This window comes from Camelus dromedarius, chromosome 3 (assembly GCF_036321535.1).
Source record: "Camelus dromedarius isolate mCamDro1 chromosome 3, mCamDro1.pat, whole genome shotgun sequence".
Taxonomy (NCBI): domain Eukaryota; kingdom Metazoa; phylum Chordata; class Mammalia; order Artiodactyla; family Camelidae; genus Camelus; species Camelus dromedarius.
In genome coordinates this window covers 47439897-47466935 of record NC_087438.1, presented here as the reverse complement: position 1 = coordinate 47466935, position 27039 = coordinate 47439897, and the positions used below count along the sequence as shown (strand labels likewise).

Genomic DNA, 27039 nt, shown 5'->3' with positions numbered 1-27039 from the left:
TTCTGAGGATTTAAGTCTGGGAGGCAGCCTCTCAGATAGCCTTGAGGGACTTCTCCGAAGAGGTAAGGGAGGAGTCAGGATATATAGGAGGTTTTGCAACAAAAAAATCAGGTAGTCGGAACATCAAAAGATTACTGTTAATTAAAGAAAACCAGACATCTCAAGTTAATGGATTTAATGCTTTTCTACTTATGGGAAGGTATAGGAGTCTGGGCTCTTTGAAATCATTTCTTTGCTATGCACCTCAACTATCTAGGGCCAGTATCTTGCTTTTTCCATCCTGAATCCTCTTAGGGTGCACAGTCAGAGGCAGCTGCAGTGGCTGATGGCTTGATGGCCCAACACTCTTTGTTTACTGATATTGTGGGCAACAATCTTCGTACTTATACTTTGTGTGCCAAAATGAGTGATGTAGACAATTGTGCTGTGAAAGACCAAAGTCCTCCTCTTTTGTGTGTGTGTGTATGTGTGTGTGCGTGCATGTGTATGGGTGCACACACCACTTATTATCTATGCCACAGGGTGAAATGTGTATCCCCCCTACCCCCAGACTGATCATTTATGTCAGTTGTGGTCATGTGGTCATTTTTGTAGTTATCCATTTAATGTCTGTTCCTCCGGCAGAATGCAAACTCCTTGAGGACAAAGGGCATTTTTAATCCCCTTGTTTTTAACTCCATGTTAATGAATAAAACGTATTTCAATCAGAATTACACCAATGTCATTCAGTTTTTGTTCAGAAGATATTTTTTGAAGCAATGCCATTTAATCCAGCTTAATTCCTTGATTAATTTTCTGTGCAATACAGTCAAATAATTTCTTTCTTAAAAATCTTTTTATTTTTCTTTTCTGAACTATTTCCATTGGGATCCATTCACAATGATTTGGTTCACCACATATTTTTTATGCATAATTCATATCAGATTTTACTAATCATAGCTTCTGCCATTGTGATTTTTTTAAATGGCTATTTTATCTACTGAGTTTTAATTTTCCCAAGTAACTTTTTTCCACAGAAGAAATGTTATAATGTAAATTTGAATCTTCAGTTAGTTTTGTCAAGCCCTGTGTCATTTTGCCATGTGTTGCCCTAGTTTATAAGAATAGATGTATAACTTGAAAACACTAAGTAGGTATGTTTTTCATTGATCTTAAATCAGAATGGTGCCTTGGGACTCCTGATTCAATGAATACCGTGTAGGGCTTGGGTTGGGGTGGGTCGACATCTGAGTGAGGGTCCTTATGAGCAGAGGCACAGAGCTTAGCGGTGGGTGCCAGCATGGCCTTAGCAGATACCTGCTCAGGAGTCAGGGACAAGGCTGCACTACCCTGCTCTTCCGTCCTCACAGCAGAGAGCAGAGAGGACCCAGAGAGTGCATCTGAAGCCTGACCCTCCCATATACATAGAGAAACACAGATTCCTCCAACAACAGTAGTTAAAAGCACAGTCCCCAGACTAGCAACAGCTGCACCTGACAGTTTATTAGAAGTGCAGATTCTTGGGCCCTACTCCAGATCTAAGGATTAGAAAACTCTGGAGGTAGGGCCCAGCAGTCTGGGTTTGAACAAGCTCTCCATGTGACTCTCATGCTTGCTAAAAGTTTAACAACCACTGCCTTCTCTACTGTCCTCTGGTTATGAAAAGAGGTAAAAGGAAGATATCCAGAAACAGCAAACATTTACCTGAAAAAATTCAAAGCATAAAAAATATCTTTCAAGCAAGATCAAGTCTCCCATGAATTCCTCTCTTGAGTTCTTCATATAACCAGAGACTGAATAAGAAACTTTTGCAAAGAAATAGAGAAATCTCCAGTTTTGCCTACTTGAATTGTAGCAGATAAATCCTTACCTCCCCATTATAATTTCCCAGTAAAATTCATTATGAATTAGTTCAAATTTGTATTAATTTCTTGGGTCGTCATCATCAAAATTGTCAGCAAAGATGGCCCAGGATTGGTCTGTTTCACTACTGAGTCTATTCTTTGGTAGGATTTTGATCGGTCTGTAATGAGTACTGTCTGCAGAAGCGAAGAGCAAATGACTAGGCCAAAAGGTCCTTAAGTTCAGTGCAGCAGGCTAAAAATGTTCTGCTTTGGGAAAGCAACCTTGTCAGTCTTTTCCCTGTGTTATGTTAAGGGCCTTTCATAGTGCCTTGTCCATTGTAGTTGCTCAGTATGGATTTTGTGAATGAGTGATTGGAGAATCCCTATGGGTTCTACAGCTTGAGAATGTCTTATGGAAGAGGTGACACATGAGTTGGGTAGGAAAGGGTAGAGAGAGAAAGAGTGAGGGCATTTTAGGTGAGAGGAGAAAAGGATACACAATGGACTGGGCAAAAACTTGTAGTCAACTCTAAATGTTAAGTGGGACTGAGTGGATAGCCTGGAGAGAATATGCTGATCACAGGGGGATCATGATGTCAGCCAGCATCGTTATGTAATATAAATGAGATGGTAGATACCTGCACCCCAGTGTTCATAGTAGCACTATTTACAACAGCCAAGACATGGAAACAACCTAAATATCTATTGACAGATAACTGGATAAAGAAGTTGTGGTATATTTCTACAATGGAATACTATTCAGCTGTAAAAAAGACAACATAATGCCATTTGCAGCAACATGGTTGTCCCTGGAGAATGTCATTCTAAGTGAAGTAAGCCAGAAAGAGAAGAAAAATACCATATGCTATCACTCATATGTGGAATCTAAAAAAAAAAAAAAAAAAAAGAAGGCAAATGAACTTATACATAAAACAGAAACAGACTCACAGACATAGAATACAAACTTGTGGTTGCCAGGGGTTGGGGGTGGAAAGGGACAGACTGGGAGTTCGAGATTGGTAGAAACTGATAGGTATATATAGGATAGATGAACAAGTTTATACTGTTATAGCACAGGGAAATATATTCAAGATCTTGTAGTAGCTCACGGTGAAATAGAATATGAAAATGAATATATGTATATAGATGTATGACTGAAAAACTGTGCTGTACACCAGAAATTGACACAGCATTGTAAAATGACTATAGCTCAATAAAAAAATTAAAAAAAAAACATGCTGAGTTAAGTAAGTACTTATACTCTGATGTGTTCCCTATGGCACTGAGTACTGGCACAGAGTGGAGAACGGGATAGACATGGCACCTAAATCTGGTGAAAAATGAAAACAGGCAATGACAGGAGTGTGACAAGTGTGTTAAGTGAAGTACAGGGCATGTAGGTAGCTCGCCTAGTCTGGGTTTGAGGGGGTAGCTGGCTCCAGAAAGCTTCCCAGATGAAAAGATGTCTAAGTTATGGTCTGAAAGATGAATAAGAGGGAAAGGGTGTGGAGTTGGGCAGAGCTGGATGGGCAGACCCCAGGCCAGATTTTGAAGGGCCTGCTAAGCCATGTTAGAATCTGAGCTTTATCCAGAGGGATGTGAGGAGCCCTCAGGCTTTAAATGGGGGGAGGATGAATTTCTTCAGAACCTCACTCTGGCTGCAGTAGGGTGAAGAGCTGAAAGACTGATGACTGATAATGATGATGGCTTTAATTAGGGAAGTAGCAATGGGAGAGGAGGAGTTTAAAGAGCTTCCTGGAAAACACTATCTGTGGTATTTTAAAACATGTCCACAAATTCTTTGATGTTCCCACTGCTGAAAGGTGGAATGTATATTCTCTCCCTTGAATCTAGGTAGGCCCGTAACTTGAGTGGAAGTGATGCTATGTGACTTTTAAAAAAAAGTTTGTTTACTTATTTTTTTATTGAAGTATAGTTGATTTACAATGTTGTATTAGTTTCTAGTATACAGCATAGTGACTCAGTGTTTTATATATATATATAAATTTCCAGATTCCAGATTCTTTTTTTATAAGTTATTACAAGATTTTTTTTTCTTTTTTTAATGGAGGTACGGGCGATTGAACCCAGGACCTCGTGCATGCTAAGCATGCACTCTACCACTGAGCTATACCCACCCCAACTACAAGATGTTGAATATAGTTCCCTGTGCTATACAGTAGATCCTTGTTGTTTATTTTGCATATAGTAGGAGGTATCTGTTAATCCCAAACTCCCATTTTGTCCCTCTTCCCTTCCTTTTCCCCTTTGGTAACCATAAATTTGTTTTCTGTCTGTGAGTCTGTTTCTGTTTTATAAATACGTTCATTTGTGTCATTTCTTTTTTTTGTTTTTAGATTCTACATGTAAGTGATATATGATGTTTGTCTCTCTCTGACTTACTTCAATTAGTATGATAGTCTCTAGGTCCATGTTACTGCAGATGGCATTATTTCATTCTTTTTTATGGCTGAGTATTGTTCCATTGTGTGTATATATACCACATCTTCTTTATCCATTCATCTGTTGATGGACACTTAGTTTGCTTTCCTGTCTTGGCTGTTGTAAACAGGGCTGCATGTATCTTTTTGAATTAGAGTTTTTGTCTTTTCTGGATATATGCCCAGGAGTGGGATTGCTGGGTCATATGGTAACTCTATTTTTAGTTTTTTAAGAAAACACCACACTGTTTTCCATAGTGGCTGCACCAACTTACATTCCCACCAACTCTTTGCTCCAGTATTTATTATTCAGCCTTTCTGATGATGCTCATTCTGATTGGTGTTAGATGATAACCTTGTTGTATTTTTATTTAATTTCAGACTTGGAGAACATATTTGCAAACAATGTGACTTAATTTCCAAAATACACAAATAGCTCATATAGCTCAGTATCAAAAAAACCCCAAAAAACCCTATCAAAAAATGAGCTTAAGACTTAAATAGACATTTCTCCAAAGAAGATATGCAGATGGCCAATAGGCACATGAAAAGATGCTCAACATTGCTGATTATTAGAGAAATGCATATCAAAGCCATGTGACTTTTGAGGCTAGGTGATAAAAGGTGACAAAGCTTCCGCCTGGTCCTCTTGGAACACTCACTCCCTAGTACCTATGCTGTCAGGGAGCCTAGTGTCGATGTTCAGGCCCCAGCCTCAGCTGAGGTCCTGGTATTAATTGCCAGAAACATTACTAATGTTATTTTAAGCCACTAAGTTCTGAAGTGTTTTTGGACCACAGCAATAGATAACCAAACCACTACCCTGATATCATCTAACTAAGGAGCTATCTTTTCATCTCTTTCTCATCCTGTTTTATACTCACCATGATTTTTGGCTTCTGTAGCAACTGACATTTACAATAAGTGAAAACAATCTACAAAGGCACATGACAGAGTTGGGGAATAAGATAGTCTGTCCATCAGATATTCCCATTAACAGAGTACGTACATGCTTTAGGCAAATTACCAACGAGTATGTAGATGCTTTAGGCAAATTACCGATTGCAAGGAAACACCAGTTTTGAAAAGAAACTACCAAGTTTTAAAGAATGAAATGCTCCGTATATACTGAGCATACTTTTTCTTTGTTGTTGTTGCTTTTGTTTTAGCCTTTGGAATTGTCTATTATTTCAGGGTAAACGTTACGCACATTTGTACCTCTGTACTAAGTTGCCCCTCAGTCAAAGACCCCAGTTTGCAGTTAGCAGAGAACCACAGCCACCAGCAGAGCTTGGGAAGGTCATGGCTGCTATTTATTGCTCACAAATTTTTCTTTTTCTTTCTTTCTTTTTTTTTTTTTTTTGCTAATGAATAGTTGTTAGGTAACCACCAAGGCCACGTTGACCCAGGACATAATGGCCTTTGAACGCTCTTTGTGAATGCTAGAGAAGATAAAAGATAAGTTAGGGGACAGGAAATGTGCCCTATTATTCCCTAAGACTTTGAAGGTAGAAAATTCAAATGTTTTTTTCTCTTTTGCAAAACACCAGACACACATGAGATGCAATTAAGATTCTATGATGGCAGTGAATTTTCTTTAAATGAAGTTAATGCTTCACAGAGCATAGGCTAAAGAAATTCTTTTGATTCTTTCTGAACATGAAGAAGAACTCATTTGTTTTTATAATTCAACGAAGTGCAGACACTCTGAATGCTACTGACGTGGTGGTAACAATAGCTAACGTTTATGTAGCACTTACTCTGTGCCAGGCACTGTTCTGCTTGCTTTGCATTTATTACCTCATTCCATCCTCCCAGCAAGTCTCTGAGGTGGATATTACTATTACCCCTGCTTAACTAATGAGGAGACTGAGGGAGCCTGTGGCCTTGGGCATGGAGCCCCACTGCTCTCTGTGTAGATTCTCCTCTTTCTTCTCTGAGGAGACGTGATGTGGTACAGCATGAAGGGGATGAGACTAGGAATCTGGGTTTTAATCTCAGCCCCACCTCAAACTAGTTATGCCAATTTGGACCAGTCATTTCCCTGACCTGAAAGATGGGGCAGTTTAAGTAGGAGACTTAGAAGATTCCTCCCACTCTAGAATTTCTGGTTCTATGAACAGTTCTTGCCTCAGAATAAGTAGAAAGTCATAGTTCCCCGGCTCTTGAAGCAGCGCTGAGTCAGGGGTCTGCAGCACTCCAGGAGCAGCTGAGAGGCTCACCGCCACTCAGGCCCTCAAACACAGCTCCCCACGTGCTGGGCTTCTAACCGTCAAGAGACGGAGACGGATCTGTATGAGGGAGCTCTGACCCACTGTCATGACACATTTCTTTTTACAAAAAAATTAAACATCCAAAGGGAGAAAAGAGAATCATTAACAAACGAGGTGAACTATAGGACCAAAAATTTATGACCTACATAGAAAACTAAGCAGTACAGAGAGCATTATGTTGTTTTTATCAGCATTTATTTTGAAAAGCACATGGTTTACCCGTGACCAAGGTGGTAGTCATTTAAATTTGGCTTATTTATCAGTTCTGAGTTAAATTCTGGTTTTGTTTGCTCTGCTGAGAAAACAAAAAGTTTCCTGAGGAACCATTTCATTTCTCTTATTCTTGATCCTACTGAACCCTGAATGAAAATTTCAAACCAGTATGCAGATTCACACAGGTACTATTATTTTACAGATGGAAAAATGAAAGCTCAAGTACCTAGTTTACTGTTACAGTAAATGATGACAGAAGCAGTGAGAAAATCCTGGGTTCTTTCCTAGGACGGTAGAACAGGGTCTTAGACCTCCTGAATTCAGCAAGCGTATAATCTGCAAGTAACTACTCCCCCGAATATTAGTCTGAGTTGATCACTTATTGTGAAATTCCTTCCTGCTTGTGCTTCTTGGGTTCTGCTCTGGTCCTGGAAGCTGGACTGGTGACCATGACTATATTCCTTCAAGGATCCTCAGCAGTTTACATGGGGAAGCCCCCTTTCTTCGGGAGCCAAGCTTTCTGCTTGCTGGTGTCTTGATCTTCACAGTGGCACAAGATATTAACTTCTCAAGTCAGCATGCCAGGTACTCAGTGAACATGGAAATTTAAGGAGGAGAGTGTTAGGTAGTATAGTGTCCACAGGAGTATAATGCCTGATTTCCTAGGAAGCCAAAACTCATTAGAAGCAGGGCCCCTCCAACTTAGACCAGTGGGTGGTTTGAACCCAGTGTTACTCAGCCCACAGGGACTGGCTGAGCGGCTGGAAGGTCCGACGGCTGACTGTCCTCTTGTTTAATAGCACCATGTGGGATCTTCTGTCCCTGGGAGTGTGGCAGAGCAGAGCATCCAGAGTGTAAGTGGTGACCTGGCCATTCATGTGCAGTTTCCTGTAGAGCTTATCAAAGTTCACCAGAAGAGCAGGCACATCCTTCACTTTTTCCCTCACTTTGACCAGCTGGAAAAAAGCAAGAGCAGGTCATTCTATCTCTGCAAGATTTCTTCCCACTATTTTTTCTCCTCCAAGAAAAAGAGACAAATGCATAAAAATGTAGAGTGGACATAAAGTGGTGAAAACCAGGGTACTGGGGCACTGTAAGGGATTCCACAAGCTGCACACAACATTCAGAATTAGTACTTGAAAATCATACCTGGTATTTTATAAAACAGGGATTCAAGTAGCATATATTATACACTGAAACATACCAGGGAGAGGAGGTCAAATAGCAATGGAATCAAGTGTGTCCAATTTAAGGTTAAGAGCAGGAGGTGGGGCCAAATGATGTAAGGCTTTATAGCTCATGGTTTTTTTGAATTTATTCTAAAAGCCATCAGGGGGTCCAAACTGGGACATGATCTGATTTAGATTTTAAAGGCTGTGTAGAGAACTGGAGAGCACAAGAATTTGGAGACTAATCCAGAGGCCCCCATCATAGGCCAGATGAGAATAGGTGATGGTTTAGATTGGAAAATGTATAGAAAAGATGCAGAAGTAGATTATATAATGTATATTTTGGAGATTAAACTGTAAGGATTTACTGTTGAAGAGGAAAGGGAAAGGGAGGAATAATCTTCCCAACTTGGGCTTTGGTACCTTGGAGATGGAGGATTTCACTGACTGAGATGGGGAAGATGGGGGGACCAGCTTTGGAGAGGGAAAATTAAGAGGCCCATGCTGGACAAGATTGAGGGGTCTGTGAAACAGCTAAGCGGATATGTCCAGAGGCTGCTGGATACACAAGTTAGAGGGATGGAGGAGATCTAGACCAGAGGTATACATATTAGAGTCACAAGTATATGACTGGTATTTAACACAAATGGGTGAGTTCAAAATTAAAATATGAAACTACTTTCTGATTAAAATCAACATTTTACTTAGTTCAGTCCTTATTAATGATACAATCTAACATTTCTTGATGAAATTTAAATTGACCGGGTCCCTGATGAATCCTTTAGTTATCTTCTAAATATATCACAATCCTATCTGCTACCTGCACAACTTCCTTTCTAACAAGGGTCTCCACTGAACCTTTAGATAAAGTTTAAATACTTCTAACACTCTTAAAAAAAAAAAAAAGCTTGTTTAGTCCCCTTGTTCAAGGTGGAGTGACTGAATGTGGAGCAGCACATGGTTTCCAAAGAAGCAAAGCAGGTGTGCCAAGCTGGAGGTAACCCTGCTCTCACTGCAGATACTAAGTGATTAAGTTCCCTTAAATCACTACAAAAATATTAAGTGGTATCATTAGGACCATTCTACAATTTAAGCGGAAAAGAGGTGATACAACATTGTTAATTTAGGCTTAAAAAAAGAAGTAAATAAAGAAACAGCTCATGTTTGAGTGGTTTCAGTCATGGTATTGCAGAAGGTCAGTGGTTCTTTTCAACATTCCTCTGATGGTATATTGGCACCTTACCTCCACACATAAGACTTTTTCAGTAACTGGTGGTATAAACACTACACCGAGCATTTGTAGAATGCAGTTTTACAATGTAGGACTCCACATGCAGTCTCACAAATAGATTTAGAACTGGCTCAGAAGCTGCTGGAGTTTTATGGATCAATTCACTTCTCAACAAGCAATTCCTTGAGTTGGTCTCACAACTGCGGGGGCACAATGAACTAGAGGGTGAGCTTTCTAAGTAAATCAGTCTTTATAGGCTTTGGGGGGAAAAATCAGATAAAAATAATTAGTATTTTTCAATGTGAAGTTTGTTTGGATGCTTTAGCTGTATAACTGGGCCAACGCATTGATAGGCCGGGTCTAAGGAAGGACTGATTGACATGAGTGCTAGTGAGAAAACTGAAATTGTGTCAGTATTGTGTATGTGCACACACACACACACGGCTGTGTACTTTAAAACCGGTTTACATTTTCAGTTCCTTTACTTTCCAAACACACTCCGAAAAAGTTTGAATGGGTCACAACCTACACAGAGAAATAGAAAGAAGCTTTAAATTTAATTCTATTCAATTTAAATTTAATCATATCCAATTAGTTTTCCTGACAAGCTCCTTTTGTCAGCCTTTGGCTGGCACTGAGGAGGGGGACAGGGCTGGGAAGGCCACCTGCCCTCTGCTGCCAATCCCACCACCTTAGGTGCAGCCGGGACCCTGCTATAAAAGGCAAGGGAAAGGGGAAAAAGGGAGGGAGGGCCAACCACAGGCCCCTCCATTAGTCAAAATGACAATTCCAGTATCTTTACTAACAGTATGATCGCTGCCAATAATTTATGCTTTCTTTACAGTCTTTCTTACCCCGTTAGGTAATATATAACTAGCAATGTACAAATGACTAAATTTCAAGTGACTTACAGTAATTCCTCTTTGTGTGCTTAGGCCATCAGTGTGACACACGGGTCCAACTGTTCCACAGTGCTTTCAATTTTTAGAAACCCTTTCTCTTCATTTTTGTTTAATTTTATTATTTTGCAAAGCATTCCATTAGTTAGTCCCTTCAGGAGCTAAAACCACAGTTCTAATTAGAGAAGCTTTAATATGGTTTCATATCTGGCAAGTCTAGCACCTCTTCCTGCTCTTCTTTCTCAGGGTTTTCTCAGCTCTTCTTGCTAGTTTGCCTAAACCTTCACTACAGAAAAAACAAAACAAAACAAAAACAACCCACCTAATGTAACATCTCAATAAAAATACCACTATCACATTAACTTGGGAAGAAGCGACTTGACGAGGCAGAGTCTTCCTATCTAAACACCTGGTATTTGTTTAAGTAGGGGAGTTTTTGGGTTTTTTTGTTTTTGTTTTTTTTTAAAGATGAGAGATACTACAGCCTATTGTTGGCTAATGGGATGAGCTACAGGGAAGGCGACAGTGATGATGCAAAGTCCCACTTTTGGACTGATGCCCTGGGGTGGGTCAGAGGCTGGGCTCCCAGGCACAGCCGGGCAGCTGGCTCTCTCGAGGTGTGTGCAGTCACCATGGCTTCAGGAGGGAAGGCTCAGCAGAGGGGGAGAGGCAAAGAAGCTGTCGGGTGGAGCAGTTCTCCTCTGACTGCCCTATTTCCTCCAGGAAACAGGAGGCAGGGTCATCAACTGAGAGTGATGAGTGGGGAGAACGAACTGGAGGCTTGAGGAGAAAGGAAAAAGAAAAAAAGAGAGAGAGAGAGCACTGACATCCATGGAAACAGTGTGGGGAAAAGAATATGTAAAAGAAAAAAGTTTTCCTAGAATTTCAGAGGATATACTGTGTTAGAGGAAAAGAGTCTTTGTACCCAGACAGAGAAGTCTTACAATAGGAACAAGAGGGAGGCTGCCGCCTCTGACAGTCGCTTTAAGGAGGTGGCCTACTGGATGAAGGCATCACTGGACAGTTTCAGGGGTGCCCTTGCACCTTTACGTGATCTCTGCAGCAGTCCCACACTCACCACTTCCTCTGAGAACACAGGTTTCTTCACAAATCTTGATAAATTTCCCTCTGTAGCATCCGTTAGTATCTCTATTAGGGTTTTCAACATATTTGACTCAATATGGATCATAATCTGAATAAAATGAAGAAACAAGCAAACACAAGACTGAGCCAGTGATCATCCCTGAGAAATGCACCCTGTTAGGTAAGATAAGCCTACAGTTATAGACATCTACCCTGCTGTCATGCTGTTTCCTCATTCATTTGCTTGCACAAGTTCAAAAGTGCTTCGAATGAATGCCTGCTAGCCAAAACTTGTTTTCCAACAGCTAATCAAACACTGAAACTTCAAAACTTGATATAGGGCAGAAAAGGAGAGAACGTGGATTTTGGGGTCTGGAGTCCTTAGCTGGCCATTACTAGCTAAGTGGCTCTAGCCGGTTATTTAATTGCTCTTTCAATTTCTTTATTTGTAAAATGAGGAAAATACCTTATCTCACATTACTTATGTTCACATTACTGTGAACATTAAATAAAACATTAAATAAAATATTGAACAAGAGGTGTTCAATAAACATTACTATTAGTTTCTTCCTCCCTATTTCCTCTAGATTCAGAGAATATGACAATCAGACAATCTCATAAGGTTGGCTCTGGGGCAATTTAACTTAATTTAAGTTTTTTGGTTAGGAAATTGCAGGCATATAGGTTGTTGAAAGCATAAAGTGGAGGTTGGTTAAAGCCTTAAGGAGGCACTCATATTTACACTGTAGCTATTAAAGAACTTTCAAAACTGGGTACTGTACTTGGCTTTAAAAATGAAACCACTAAACTACCTTCCATCAGATAAAATAAACACAAGGAAAAAAGAACACCCCCCCCCACCCATTACCAATGTTCACTGGTACAATTTGAAAAATATAGAAAAGTTTAAAAAAAAAAAAGGAGAATAACTCGAATTCACCAACTAATGTTAACCATTATTTATAATTTCATGTATTATCTTCCAAATATATTCATTTTCCCAAATTTGATTCTGCTTTTTGGTGAATTATTATATAATGAACATTTTTTCATAGCATCCAGAAATTTCAGGAAAAAACTCATTTTTAATGATGAATGCATAGCAATCCATCATATAAATAATGCATCAAATAAAGCAATACCATGCTTTATTTTATCAATAAATGTGCGTATATTAAAAACAAACAAACAAAAAGCCCAGCTCATTACTTTCTTAGACTTGATTTCCATAAGTGAAATTACAAAGTCAAAGGGTATAAACATTTTTAGGAAACATTTTAGGGAATACAGTTCTTCCGGAAGAGATACTCACTTTTTTATACCAAACCAGCTAAGTTCTCTCAGTAGTCCACTTATAACATTGTGTGTTTGTTGATTAGGATTGAGGGTTATCTTTGGTCCTGAAGAACAGAATGAAATGATCCCAAGTAGCCTAACTCCAAAGGACTGGATCTAAGTTCAGTGTTGTAGAGCAGAGGCAAAAATCCTTTGTCAGGAGAGAACACTCCATGGGTCTCTCACAGTCAGCCAGAAGCACTGACTGGTTTAGTCTGGACTATATTTTCAAGGGTGTTTATAAAACCAACAGCCTGGGAAGACAGACAGTGTCTCAACCAAAGAAAGGGCAGGTATGTTTACTGTCCATTATAAGAGATTTGGGTTCCCAAGTTCACGGTTCCTCTCTTAACATACACCCTGTGTGTGTGCAAGGGGCATATAGACCTCTTCATGTCACTCTGTAGGAACTGGGCTGAAGGAACTGATGCAAAAATGCTAATCCTCTGGCTACTGCTATTGCTGTGAGTAATAAACTGTCCTTCATCTCTCAGTGTCTAGTGTTCTCCACCAGCATCCATGAAACTGTGGCAGGTTAACTTGTTAGCTTGGCATCTGGGGTAAATCTCCAACTCTTAACAGTTCTTAACAGTCTTGTTAATAAAAACCAGTCCTGATTTGGTTGGCAATGGTCTATCCTATCAAGAGCAAGGACAAGTCTACCTTGTTGATGCCACACCTGCCATTCTGGCATCCTGTTGAGGAGACCCTCAACGACAGTGAATGAGAAGGGGAACGTAGGTCCCCTAACAATTTACAAGGATAAATCTCCTGGAGCTCTATGCTAGAAACTGTTAATGGTGTGCTTCTGGAAGATTTCAACTTTTCTTCTTAAGTTTTCCCAATTTCTCTCCTGCCTCTAGCAACTATCTCTGATTCAGTAGGGATTTCAAGAGCAAGGTTCAATACCTTGAACCATACTGATGAAGGCAACATAGATAAGGCAGTTACTGATGAAAGGCAAAGAGAAAATTTAAAGCTAGGAGCTTGTCTCAAACTGAAGTCTCAGGGTACAATTAAAAAAGTTAAATCAGGGTACAGCACTTTGCTTTAATCTTACAGATTTCAAATGAAAGGCTAGGAATGTTGAATTAGCAAGGAGCAGAGGGAATATTACTTAAGAAAAAATACTCAAAAAACACATACTTCCTGCCTCTCTGATTTTCTGAGACCTCAAGAAATGTTAAGTCACTGACACCTCTGACCAAAAAAAGGAACAGAACCCCTGAAGTGGAGAAATTTGCATTTCTTTTTTCTTTTCTTTTTAAGCTGCTGTATTTGAAGAATATCACAGTGTGGTAGAGACGCTTGTGTTCTGACCAATATCCATTTTCACCTTTTTTTTATAACAGAGCTCCCTAACTGATGCTGTCATATATGGAAATCAAAAACTCTATTTCTCAGGTTTGTTTGCAACTAGATGTGGTCATGGGATGAAGCTCTCGCCAATAACATGTAAGTTCACGTTGTTGGGTTAGATACTTGGCAAAACATTCTTAAAAGGGACCAACTTCCTTGTCCTCCTCCATTCTCCTACTTCTTGCTGGAACAGAGATGTAGTGGATGGAGGTCATGTGGATTAGGATGGTGGTGTGGAAATACAGAAGGAGGCCAGTTCCCTGATGATATCATGGAACGTCACACCAGACCTAGACTGATCGCCTCTGGTTTTCTACATGGAAGAAAAAGAAAGCCTCTAACAGACTCTTGTTTTCTTTAGAGTCTACATTGCTTCCAACTAAATACATTTCTTGGACATAGAGGTGAGATGCTGCCACAAAGGTATTTATGAGAAATAGTAAGTCTCATCTCCTTTCTGACCTCTGCAGCCTAGAATTCCCAGCATGAGCTAGAACTTTAGGGTGGCCTTAGTGAGTAGAAGAAAGGAACATTAAAACAGTCACCTGTGTTTACAAATAAATGATAAAAGCAGTAAAACTAACCACTTGTCAATCCCCCTGCAAGGTAATTCAATTCCAAAATGGATCTAGATTTCTAGAAAAATGATTAGAATACAAGTAAAATCAGTGGAAAACCACTCTCCGTTGGGCTCTGCTACTTTTAGACATGTTTGGAAGTAGAAGTTAGTCCTTTGATTCTGAGCAGCAGTGGAGGGTGCTGTAGTTCTCTTGTGATGGGTGGGTTTAGACTGAAGGGGCAGGATCAGCATGCACGTGCCTTGATGAGATCATGTGCCCAGTCAGTTCAGAATGGAGCATGCATTAGCCAGGAAATGGGGAACCAGGCCCTCTGGGTCTTATCGGCAGCAAGAGCAATTTTGATGAAAATTAAGTTGAGGCGGAAAAATTAGGTAAGTTCAAATTCCAACTGGCAGCAGGAAAAGATTTTAGTATAAGGCATTAATTTTTAAAGTAGATCAGAAAAAAAAGAAAAACAACTTCATTTATTTCTGCTAATACTGACGGAACAGACTCTCTACTCAGCTTACTTGTCAGGTTTCCGTTTCTGAAGAATTAACAAATTGCCCTTAAGGGGTCCAAGTAGATGACTCGGCCTTGGAGAAGCGAGGGCCTAAATTATTTTTTTAAAACCTGCTCTAATAACAGAGACCCAGAATCTGAAAGATTATTAAACCTGAGAATGGCAACCATCTCTTTTCACCATCCCTGAGGAAGGAAGATGAAACAGGCTTATATTGAAATATGAGAAATTCATATTGAACTTTTGGAAGAATTGCCTGAGTGAGAATTTTTAAACAATAAAGCTCTCTAAGTTTCTGGGCAATGGATAATTCTGTGACCCAATTCATTGAAGGGGTGATTCATACTCAAGATCAACTCAAGGATCCTTACAGAGCACTTGCCCAAAACGTGCCCATCCCACCACACGGGTACCGGCTGTGTTTCCCCCTCCCTCCCAGCTCTCCCGGGTAGAAGCTGTCCTGCTGCTCTTGCTCACGAGTGTACTCACCACACTCTGAATTTCTCCTCCTACTGAGAGTGGACTCTTTAGCTCTCAGCAGGCTCATGTTTGATTTCCACCAGAGCACTTTCACATTTGGATAAATAAAAACCATTACTAGATTCTCATAACAACTGTGAGAGATAGCCAGAGGTTTAATCGATGAGGAATCTAAATTCACGGACATGGAATATGTGCGCTATCAGAAGATTCACTTTCTGACATCCAGTCCCATGTTCTCATCATTCTGGGGGAGCAATTAGTCCTAGTCCTAGATAAAAGAGACCCTTAACTCTGTAGGGCTCAAAGGGTTCGTGAAACCCTGGGCTTTGTAGTCAAGCAGCTTTGTTTGTGTTAAAATGCTGACTCTACTATTAAATTAGCTGCAAGAACTTGGGTAATTTGTTTACCCTTTGAATCTTCATTTTCTGCATGTATAATATGGCGAAATATTGTTCTAACAGTGTTATAAATCGACAAATGTAAGTATCTGGCATGGTACTAGCATTTAGCTAAAATAAACTAAAACCCTACTGATCTCACTCTCTTCCATTTCTCACCACCAATCAATCCTTATTGATTTCCCCATGCTCCCTTCAACTCTAGGAAAAGCTACTAATGATCCATATAAAACTTCTCTCACATGCTCTCCTGTATTTTTCTCCTACCTGATGCTGTGAACGACCTGGAATCCTAGCAATTCTACTTCTGTCCAGTCATGAATTGAGTGCACCTGCAGGGTACTCTCAGAAGCAGGTATACACTTGGAGACCCAGAGCCGTCCTTATCCAGTGGGAAGCAGAAAAGACACAACACATACACGTCTGCTGGAAGACCAGGCTTCCTACTCTCTTTGGCTTACTGGCCCAAATGACTTGGACTTCTGGCCTCTGGACCTTTGCCACCTTGGCCTCCCAGATCTGCCTCATTCTGAGAGCTTTCCAGGCTGACCTGCAGTTTCTGCTTAAGGGCCTGGTTTTGGGACAGGGGCTGCCTGCAGCAGGCCATGACCAGGAGGGCTATCAGCATTCTTGGATTTCGATATACTGGTGCTATTCCTTCCGTTTTGGGTTTTTTTTTTTTTTTTTTTTTTTTTGATGCTTCCTCTGCCTCACCACTGATGCCTTATAAACTCATTTTTGGGTCCTCTTACTTCCCTTTTCTTGTGCCATTCATCAGGTTATATCAGATCCATTACCAGGTTTTACAGATGCATTCTTAACTGACAGCTTTGATGCTCACTCCCTCTCCAGGCTCATGGCCTTTGCAAACTACAAGATCCCTTTTAGGATATTTTTCTAATATTTAGTCTCTCTTCTTCCAAACTCATCTCACTTGTTTTGCCCCTCCAGCTTCTTGGCTGTCACCCTCTCCATCTTTCTGGTTCCCTAAGCTCATCTTTCCCTCACATGAAAGCATTCTGAAAAGTAAATATGAGGTCAAATAGAAGGCATTCTTATCTCAGACTTCTCGCTGGACCTTGTTCTCCAGTGTTTACCATAAAGGCTTATCTAGTGCTTTTCTTGAAAGTCATCTGGGTACTGGTGTGGGGGTGACATTTGAGGATAATCACTATGGGCAGAACTGAAAACCACGGACGCTTGGAGTTATTCTAAGACTTGTTACAGATAAATAATCCTTTTTCTTTCTTTTTTTTTTTTTTGGACCTATTTCATTTCAAATACTACTGGTATTAGCAAGTATTCATTGAACACTGATTACACGCCAGGCACTGACTGTGCTGTGTTACTACTTTATATGCATTATTCCTTCAATTCTCATAATGAAAGAATGGTGCTATTAATACTGCTCTTTCAGATGAATGGAAAATGGGGCCCACAGAGGGTAAGTAACTTTGCCTAAGGACTCAGAGCTAGTAAGAGGTGCTTACAATTAACAGTTTACATTCTTTTAAACAGCACCCTCAGCAGAACTAATCCCCCAACAAAGAATGCCTTTTCACCTCCATCCCTCCAATCCCACAGCCCTGTCCTCCTTCAGAACACTGCTCAACAGTTTTCTCCCCAGGTCTCCTCCACTTGCTTCCGCTGGCCAGCCCTTCACTCCCTGTCCTGGAATACTACATTGGCTACGACTGGTTATCCCAGTTCATGTCACACTGGTGTTTACACATTTCTATTCTTTTGAAATAGATTTTTCCTCATCTTGACCCCTTGATGCTTCAGGAGACTGTAAGTTCTTGGACATTAGGGGCTTTCTTTTCAATTCCCCACAACACAAATATTCAGCATACAAGCAGGGCCTCAACAGGGAGTGACTGAGTTGGGGCTATGATGTCCTTAATGACAGAAGAGTCTCTAAGTCTTTTCATTGCTCCGAGAAGGCACACATGACTCACTGCTCACTATAGATGGACCACAGCAGGCTGGCAACATAGTAAGAATGAAGATAGCTAACATTTATTGAGTGCTTACCACATTAGACACTATTTTATGCACCACAGGTATCCTGACTCCATGAGTTAATTACCACGAAGAGGATGTAATCAGCACGCAGGCTTTTCTCAGGTCTCAGTGAAGAGACTACAGAGTCCACCTCCTTTCCTTCTACATCAGCAGCCTTCTGCAGTTGTGTGTTATACTTATAGCATTTAGCCACCTCTTATAGCTGAGCATATCTACACTTCCCACCTATTTATAAACTCCTGGAAGCATGTGTTGACTCCTCTCACAGGGGCTATCCTGTAACTCACACAGTGATCAATAAATGAACAGACTGAATGAAGACCTTGGGAGATCAAGAGTCATCTGTTGTACACAGACAGAAAAATCTAGACATCATTTTATTACATTTTTGAGCCTCACTTTAAACCATAAAGAAGTCACTTACATTTAAATTAGTGCAGATTATACTTTCTGGCTTCATGATCTGAGAAAAAATGGATACAGCTTTTGCCAGCTGGTTCTAGAAGGAAGAAAAACAACTCGTGAACATTACTCTTTTCATAATGGTTGCTTAAAGATGTCAGGATATTCCAATTCATGGTGCCCCAGGGTTTTGAAGTCCACAAAGAAAAAATTTTTTGGTAATCAAAAATGAACATTCTATAAATGTTTCCTACAGTGGCTTATTACTGAATGTTTTAACAACCTGCCTGAGTTCCAGTTTTTAAGATGGAGGCAAACCCATTTTCAACATCATTAGAACACCGCAGAAACCTCAAACCACAGAATAGGTTTGCACTGCCAAAAACACTGGAGATGGAGCATGGGTGAGTTCCAGGCAAAGCAGTAAGACAGTGCTGCAGATCTCAGAAAGAGCGCGGAGCAGTTCTCAGGGGCACAGCCTGAACGACTAAATTCCTGTGTACAATGATGGTAACAGAGTTTAGGCCCAGGAATGAGGTCTTTGGTCCCTTTTGGTGGCAGAGGTGAGGCTAATCAAGACTTTGCACAGATTAGCTGTATCTGCAGGAAACAGTACGTCACAGCAGCAGCAGCAGAGAAGAGACTTTTCATTGAAAATCACCTCCATGCCTATTCCCCTTGGCCAGGGAGAAGTAGAGCCTGTGCACACTTTTAGACAAAACTCACACATAACAGAAATCCCTGCCAGCCTCGAACACAGCAGCATGGCTCTGGTCTCTCTCTGACAGGAATCTTCTGCAAATGGCTGATCGAAGAGAAACAATGTTTTCCAATGATGAACAACCAAAAAAGAACCAGCACATGATCCACAGAAAGACATTATTAGTGGAAAAAAAGAAGAAAAAGGACTATGACAAAACAAAATAAGAAAATAACTGGAAGATGAAGAAGTCCCAATAGAAAAATGTTTCCATGGATATAAAGGTCAGAAATGAGAAAAATGAACAAGTCAGGCAAAAGTAGAAAAAATTAGGCAGGCCTCAGATTTCTCCATGGCAATATTCCATCCTAGAAGACAGAAGAGCAGTACCTCAGAAAACCTCAGGTAAAGCAAATATCACCTCAAAATGTTGTACTTGGCCAACTGGTAGTTCAAGTGAAAAGAATAACAGGCAAATAATTTTAAATTCCAAGAACTGGAAGGATACTGTAACCTTGAAGGATTTACTAGAAGACAAATTTTAGTCAACAGAGATGCCTGGAAAAACAAATAGCAAAGTGACTAGCAGTAAACAATGAACCTGTTAAGATAACAAATAAAACTAAAATGTGGGGAAAATGGTTACAGAACGGAGCACAAATGTTATACACCCAGTGAACAAATGATAATACTATCAAAAGTTGGGAAGAGAAGGGGAGAAAGATAAGAGGTAGATAAGGTATGTCCATTTCCTTGTCTTTACTACCTGGGTCAAAAAAGTAACAATGTCAACCAAAATTGCATGGTGGAGGAGGAAAATAAGAGGGGAAAAATAGGGAATACACTAATTTCACCATTACTTACAATAGGGAATTAATAGGTACTGCAAAGGAATTAGAGGACTGTGAAAATTAAAGTTATGGTTTTAAAGTAACCACTAGAGCAAAAATACTAAAACAAAGAAAACTACCAAAGGTATAAGTTACTTTAAAAGTTATAAAACAGAAAGCATAAATGAAATCTAAGATTAAATATATGTCAAGTTGACATAGATTGATAATATTAAAAGAAAGACTAGCAGTATATTACAAAGCAAAGTTCAGTCTATGCAGTGTACCACAGATGCACGTAAAACACGTAACAAATCAGAAAGATTGCAAATAAAAGGATAAGAAAACCTAATGAAACCAAAAAGATAAACAAAAACAGAGGTGGAGTTATTAATACTAGACAAGGTTAAATTCAGAGCAAAAGCATTAAACAAGACCAAGAAAGGCACTTTATAATGCTACAGTGAGAGATGCTTTAACAGGTACGGTACAACACTGATTTATACATATATGCACCCAATATATATATGCACACCAAATGGTTTAACTTAAACACACATAAAGGAAAAACTACAAGAGTTACAAGAAGAAACAGAAACATATTCCTGAGGAAAGCCTTTCATTTATCTCCCTCAGCCCATGACAGACTAAAGAGGACAAGGCAAGTCCCCCGGCCACAGAGGGAAACTTTGGAAGTGAAGCTGCCAGCAGCTGGTAACTGTATCCTCTTAAGTTTTAGTCTTTCAATGACTTTCTCAGCGGTATATGCAAATGGATCACCCTGATATTTTTATTTCTAATGAATGATAAACAAGAGTTCTCCAATTATATTTTACCAGCCAGGTAAACAACCTGGCTTGATTGTTATTTTTGCTGCCATAAAGTCTCCTTTTACTACATATTAAGCATGTAAAGTATTTCATATGTTCTTAGGCTTAGAAGAGAACATCCTGGGAAGGGCTGTTCAAAACAGGAGGTGTTCCAAGGTCCCAGCTCTAACTGTCCTTTACTGAGATGTGATGGGAGAGAGGTCCTCTCTTTTCTTGGGCCTCAGCTGCCTCCATCTGTCCAGTGAGAGGAGGCTAAAAATCACTGAAGCCTCTTCCAAATAAGAGTATAATGGGTTAAATTGTGAACTATATGATGAACCCCACTTCTACAATGGGCTGACCCAGGAGTCCTCATTCATGTGAGGTGAATTCAGCCTTGGAGAGCATTACACTATTCTCCGGGCAGGTTATACAGTAAACCAATCATCTGAAATTTTCACTTTCATTGCTGGAGAAATTTCTCTGAGTGTAGCTTCCCTCACTGCTTCTCCACAGGATCCTGGCCAGCCCCTTGTAAACAGCAGTGCATGTTAGGTCCCCAGCTGTAAATGGAAACGTTCTTTGGAGGCAGAGGTACAGATCGTTGTAGGTTGCCATGGCACTAAAAGCACTGGTCTCTTAATGGGGACTTTTTCTTTATGACAGAGTCAGATGGAAAAAATAAAAGCAAGAACAAATGAAAGTAGTAAAGTCCTGCCCACTCCACATTCACTTACACGCACCCCAAAGCCTTACCTGGTTCAGCGCTAGTGCCACTGCAAAACAGGACGCCTTCCTGGAGAGGATTACTCCTTTGATCTGGGCTTCTTCTCTTAATGTAGTACAGATTCTAAAAGATTCAGGGCTATTCTGGGAGAAGGCAAGATTGCTCAATAAATAAATGTCATGAAACTTTAAGTTTAATAAAGTGGTTAATAGTGCTCATTGTTTCAGATTTCCTTTTGGAAGAACTTCCTGGAGCCTATCTCAAGCCTCTTAAAAGATTAAGCTACATATGGTGACTGTCTGCAGAGAGACCAAGTTATCTATATATTAGCAGCTCAAATCTAAATTAACTTCATTTTTAGCTCTTTGTTGATTTTCTGACTTGGGGCAGCTTTACCAGCAAGCATACAGGTCTCTTTATCCAGGTAGCTGATTCCAGACACAGGTCCTGTAACGTACAAGTGTGAAGAGTCAGCCTGCTGCTACCAGATTAAATAGTAAGAGTGAAGCTCAGCAACACCACAGAGCTTCCCCTGAGGCGATTTCCAATCTGAAAATGTCCATGTTAAGTCAGATACCTGAAAACATGAACACTAATTTGAATGTAAATACACAAACTAGCAGACAGCAGTAGTAAAACAGAATCCTCTCCCTTTGTCCCTGTTGTGGGTGGATTACACTTATGAGAGCAGCATCAGCTTTGCATCTGTGTATCTGTCATGATGTGTTTCACAACTCAAATCCTCAAGGAAAACCTGAATTTGATGAGAGGACAGTTCACAGAATTGGCTTGGAATTTGTAACAGCTGACCAATTCAAGTTTTCAATTCCAGTTTCCACTGAGTGAAACAAGTTATTCTTGGACACACTATAGGGGAGAAAAGTCCTCTGCCCTTCCTAAGTAGAGTTATATTTTCTTCACATCAGTATACACTCAGGGAGGCGTTTCTAAAAGGTCGGGAAACTGGGTATCATAATGCAGAAGAACAGATGCTCAAGGGTTGTGTGTTTTGTTGGCCTTCTCTTTCACAGAATCATGAAGTGGCAGCATTGGAAAGGATCATCTAATAATCCAATGGTCAGCAGACCACAACCCTAGGACCAAATCCAGCCTATGGCTAACCATGTTCCTTATACCTTCAAAGGTTTGTAAAAATAAAAACAAAGAATATGTGACAGGGACCATAAACGGCAGAGACTGTATGTGGCCCCCTGACGCCTAAAATATTTATAGTCTGGCCTTCCGTAGAAAAAGTTTGCTGGCTCCTGAATCCAAACACTTCATTTCACAAATGAGGTAAGCAACCACTTCAAAGCAGTTAATGCTAAAAGTGGAGACTAGACTCCAAATTTCTTAATTTCCAGACTGGTATTCTTTCCACTGTAACCCAACTGCCCTTCTTGTTTTAGAAAATTGGTATTGCTACACTTTTCGGGGAAGTTTTCCAGTGGCCCATGTTTTTACTTTGCTAGGTGTTCCTTCATTTTCAGCATCAAAAGATTTTATTAAGTTTCCAAAGTTAAAATGGCATGAATGTGTATAGTTACTTATGGAACTTTGGTCATTGCACTGTTTTAGTGATCACTCATTCACTAAATAATAAGTAATGAAGAAATGGTTTCTATATGCAAAAAACAATCCTGATACAGTAATGAGATAGGGATTTATAAATGGTGCTCTCTGCTCAAAGAATTCGTTTTCATGTCACATACATTTATTAAAGATCAGTTGTGCACCAGGCACAGTTAGGGGCTGGCTTATAAAGGTGCCTGAAGGGGTTTACCCTCTGGTGGGGAGGATGGATTATCCATCTACTTGGGAAAACATCAGGCAGAGCTACCAGTGCTAAGTATGTGAGCACAAATACAGCACAATCAAGGGATTCTGGAGGAGGGAGATATCACTTCCAACTCAGGTAATCACAGGAAAATACACAGATGAGGACAAAGTAGCCCCTAAGTTCCCCACTGAAGGGTGGTAAGATTTCCATGGGAGAGGGCCACAGAGGATACCAGTCTGGAAGCCCGCAGGAGCAAGAGGAATCATTCTAAAGCAGAGTTTGAACCCAGCATACCATCTTGCTCTCATCATCAACACAACTGGAGAAGATTGAAAGATGATAAAATTGCTTTTCCCATGATAAAACTGTCTGACATGGCTAACTTGGGTTTTCTAAAAATGAACATATTTAAAATGGAAATATCTGCACCAGATGGAACACAGACTTCAGAGGAACTGAATTTTATTTGTAGAGAAAAAAAATCCTCTCTCAAACCCAAAATGCTCTAAAAGTTAAGGGAAGACAGTCTTACCAGTTTGTAGCAAATTGCAAAAGCAAGGACATAGGTATCTTTGCTGAACTTCACATCTTGGTTTTCCATCTCAATCAGGATTTCCAGTGCACCTGCCAAAAGCCAGGAGTGGGCCGGCAGTGTTAAATGCATTCAGGTAAGTTCAGAGTCCTCTACTGTTGATACCACAGTTCAAATCTGTTCAGCACCATCTACTGAAAAGTGTACTTCAGCACAATAAAAACTATCTGTCAAAGACACTTAGCAATTAACTAAATTTCATAATAAATCATCAGGTCTTACAGAAAGAACTAATATTTTAAAACTTATAATTTCAGCATAAGTAAAACCTGGGGTGTTTAGTTTAAGGCATGACATGCGATACAGTGTTTTCACAGTTAAAGAATGAGGTCTCCATAATTTAGCCACTTGTCAGGAATATAAGGATCATTTTTGCTCGGCCCTAACTTCTATACCAGCAGAGACAGCAGACTTTTTAAGCAAACATAAATGGCAATACTTACTTTTATATTTGCCTTTGATAAATAACATATCCATCAAAATATTGAATGATGTGGAATCTGAGAAGAAACCTCGTAAATGCTAATGAAGAAAAACAATACACTTTGGTTAAAAGTTAAGACTATTAAAGGAGTACTTATCCTTACAATACTGCAACTTACCTATCCAGGACATATTTTTGTACATACTTTATTTGGCCTCCTGATCTCTAATAAGTCTCTGATATACCAAGGATTTATTTTTCAAAAAAAAAAATTCAAACGTCCACTCTCTTGGTGTCATGCCTTTGGTAATGAGCAGAGGGAACAAGAGGTAAGAGGTATGACAGGAGATCTTTGGGTTTTAGAAATGCAGTGAAGAGTATCTTCATGCAGTGTGGCTCCACTAAGCTTAGAAAGGAAACAGACAAATGAACCCGAGTGGAGGTGGTCCTGGAACAGGCCTGGCACATATTAACGTGAAATGGCAGCTGTAATTATGCTTGCGGACTAAGGCAGGAGAGGCTACACAACTATGATCCTCTTTAGGCAAATGAATAATACAGAGATGATTTTTCACTTTTGGAAGCAATTCACTGAAATTGAGGTTCTTAACATTTTTAATCCCATGATAATGTGACACATGCTATTCAAATTATGCCATTAAATAGCTTGCTCAAATTTGTTTTTTTTTTGAGAGCCTGTGAGGCACACCCTGTTCGAGGAGCTAAAGAGTAAAGAAATGATGAACAAGACAAAATCCCTGCCCTAAACTCTGGTAGGGCTTATAATCTAGGGGAGGAGCTTAAATTCTGGCAGGGGAGACAATGAACAAGTGAATAAAATAAGCAAAAAATATATATAATTTCATGTATCAATAAGGGCTATGAAGAACAGTGAAATGGGATGAAGGGACAGAGAAGATGATGGAAGGCAGTCAAGGAAGGAGACCTCAATGAAGTGAAGGAGAAAGCTCAGCGATGCAGGTGCAGAGCATTCCAGTTGGAGGCCACGGGCTTAGTGTGTCTGAGGAAGAACAGAGGGTCCAGAGTGGAGAGAGAAAGGGTGAGAAGGGCAGGAGATGAAATACCCCAAGGGGCCTCTAGGGCGTGGTCAGGGGTCTGAGTTCTATTCCAAGTGTGATGAGAAGCCACCAGAGTGGTCCTGTCTAGAGAGATGCTGCAAGCCTCAGCTATGTATGTGACTCTAAATTTTCAAGTAGCTTCATTAAAAAAGGAAAAAAGTAATATATGAAAATATATTTAGTAAAGAAAAAAACTTCAATAAAAGGAAAAAGGAAATATATGAAATCAGTTTTAATGTTACTTAACCCACTAAATCCAAAACTAATTTCAACATGTAATCAATATAAAACATTCTCTTTTTATACCAGATATTTGAAACCCATCATGTACTTTACACTAATAGCACATGTAAATTTGAACATCACAGTCCGAGGGCTCCATGGGTACCCATGGCTAGTGGCCACTATACTGGCAGCACCACAGGGTTCTGGGCAGGGGACACACAAGTAAGGTGGAAGCAGGATCAGGCTTTATGTCTCGTGACTCTGATTCACTTTATTTTACTACCCCAGGAAACATGCATACATGACTGTTTCTTACTGAGGTAGGTTAAAAAAAACCCAGAAACTTTACTTTCATTTTTTTTCTCTCTTTTTTTTATCATTATACTCACAGCTATGACTTATTACAGTGAAACTTTCATTTCCTTTTAATTACAACATTAATACATGCTTACTATAAAAGTCAAACAATACAAAAATATATAGAGTAAAAAGTGAGAATTTCCTATAAGTCTACCCCCTAAAGATAAACAGTAGCTTAATGTATACCCTTCCAGATTTTTAAAACATACATACTATAATGTAAATATGCATGTATATTTCTTCTTTTAGAAAAAAAATAGGTTCCAAATAATCCATACTGCTCTGAAACCACCTTTTATCTTCTTACTAATAAATGATGGTCATCTTTCTAATACCCAGGTGTCCTTGAAAGAGGGGCAGGCTGGGCGTTAGTCCCACCATGGACACAACACTGTATACGAAAAAGAGTAAGAGGCAGAAGGGCAACTTGATTATAGAGGTTCCTAAAAACACCAAAATGTCCTGGGTGGCCAGCCTTGGCCTCAAAATCTAATAAAGATTTCTGACCATGGATGAATTTACAATGTCTCTGAGTCCCTGTTTCCTCACCTTAAAAAGAAAATAACAGTATCTACCTCACCAGGGCTCTTGTGGGAAGCAAACGAAATGAAACATGCATAGTGCTTAAACACAATGTTGAGGACATAGAAAATATTCCATAAATAATTATAAAATACTTATTTTGTTTTTAGGAAAAGAAACTCAGAATATGTGAAAATCAGAAATTTTGAAAGCACAAGAGCACTTTACAATGTAACCTTCAACCAGAAGTAAAAATATAAAAACAGGAGAGAAGCACAGGTGAACAGGAAAGGCAGTCTTAAAATGGCAGCCTGCCTTCAACTGTCCCCCGCGAAAGCTCCTCAAGAGACGATGTCAGTCCCAGGTGGACACACATCTGAGGTAGGTAGATTCCTTGTGATCTGTGTGTATTACATCTTCCACACCTGTTCTGCACCTCTGTATAAAGAGACCTACACCTCCTTGTAGGCAGTGACTCCAAGGAAACCTTAATTAAAAATGCAGGCAGGAGCTCATGCCTTTCCTAACATCACTGAAAACACCCCGTCCGCAGCATAAGGAAAACTCACTGGCAGGGAGCAATCGGGAGACAATACCTGGTCTCTGATGAGCTCCACTGCAGATTCCTCAAGATCCAGCTCGTAGCACAACCTCATGAAAAGTGGTCCAAATTTATACTCCCCCAAAGTGATATTCCTGTTCTCTGCGTGGTACCTGGTAATCAAAATGATTCAATGAACCAAACAGTGGGACCTGAAGAAGAGGACAGATAGG

At 39.9% G+C, this 27039-nt stretch overlaps 1 protein-coding gene across 5 annotated transcripts in view; it reads right to left on the bottom strand.

The window, feature by feature from the left end:
- Positions 1-6710: 6710 nt before the first annotated feature.
- Positions 6711-27039, bottom strand: part of PTCD2 (pentatricopeptide repeat domain 2) — a 28930-nt gene continuing 8601 nt past the window's right edge. For 4 of the 5 annotated variants that reach the window (XM_064481392.1, XM_064481412.1, XM_031446630.2 and 1 more), the window contains 7 exons: positions 26862-26979; positions 24099-24177; positions 23596-23687; positions 21313-21426; positions 18240-18314; positions 11128-11241; positions 6711-7706 (listed from right to left, as the gene is read on the bottom strand). In XM_064481392.1, the coding sequence (XP_064337462.1) occupies positions 7482-7706; positions 11128-11241; positions 18240-18314; positions 21313-21426; positions 23596-23687; positions 24099-24177; positions 26862-26979 (817 nt within the window). In that variant the 3' untranslated portion in view covers positions 6711-7481. The remainder of the gene's footprint in view (positions 7707-11127; positions 11242-18239; positions 18315-21312; positions 21427-23595; positions 23688-24098; positions 24178-26861; positions 26980-27039) is intronic. The other variant, XM_010974980.3, reaches the window with a different exon arrangement.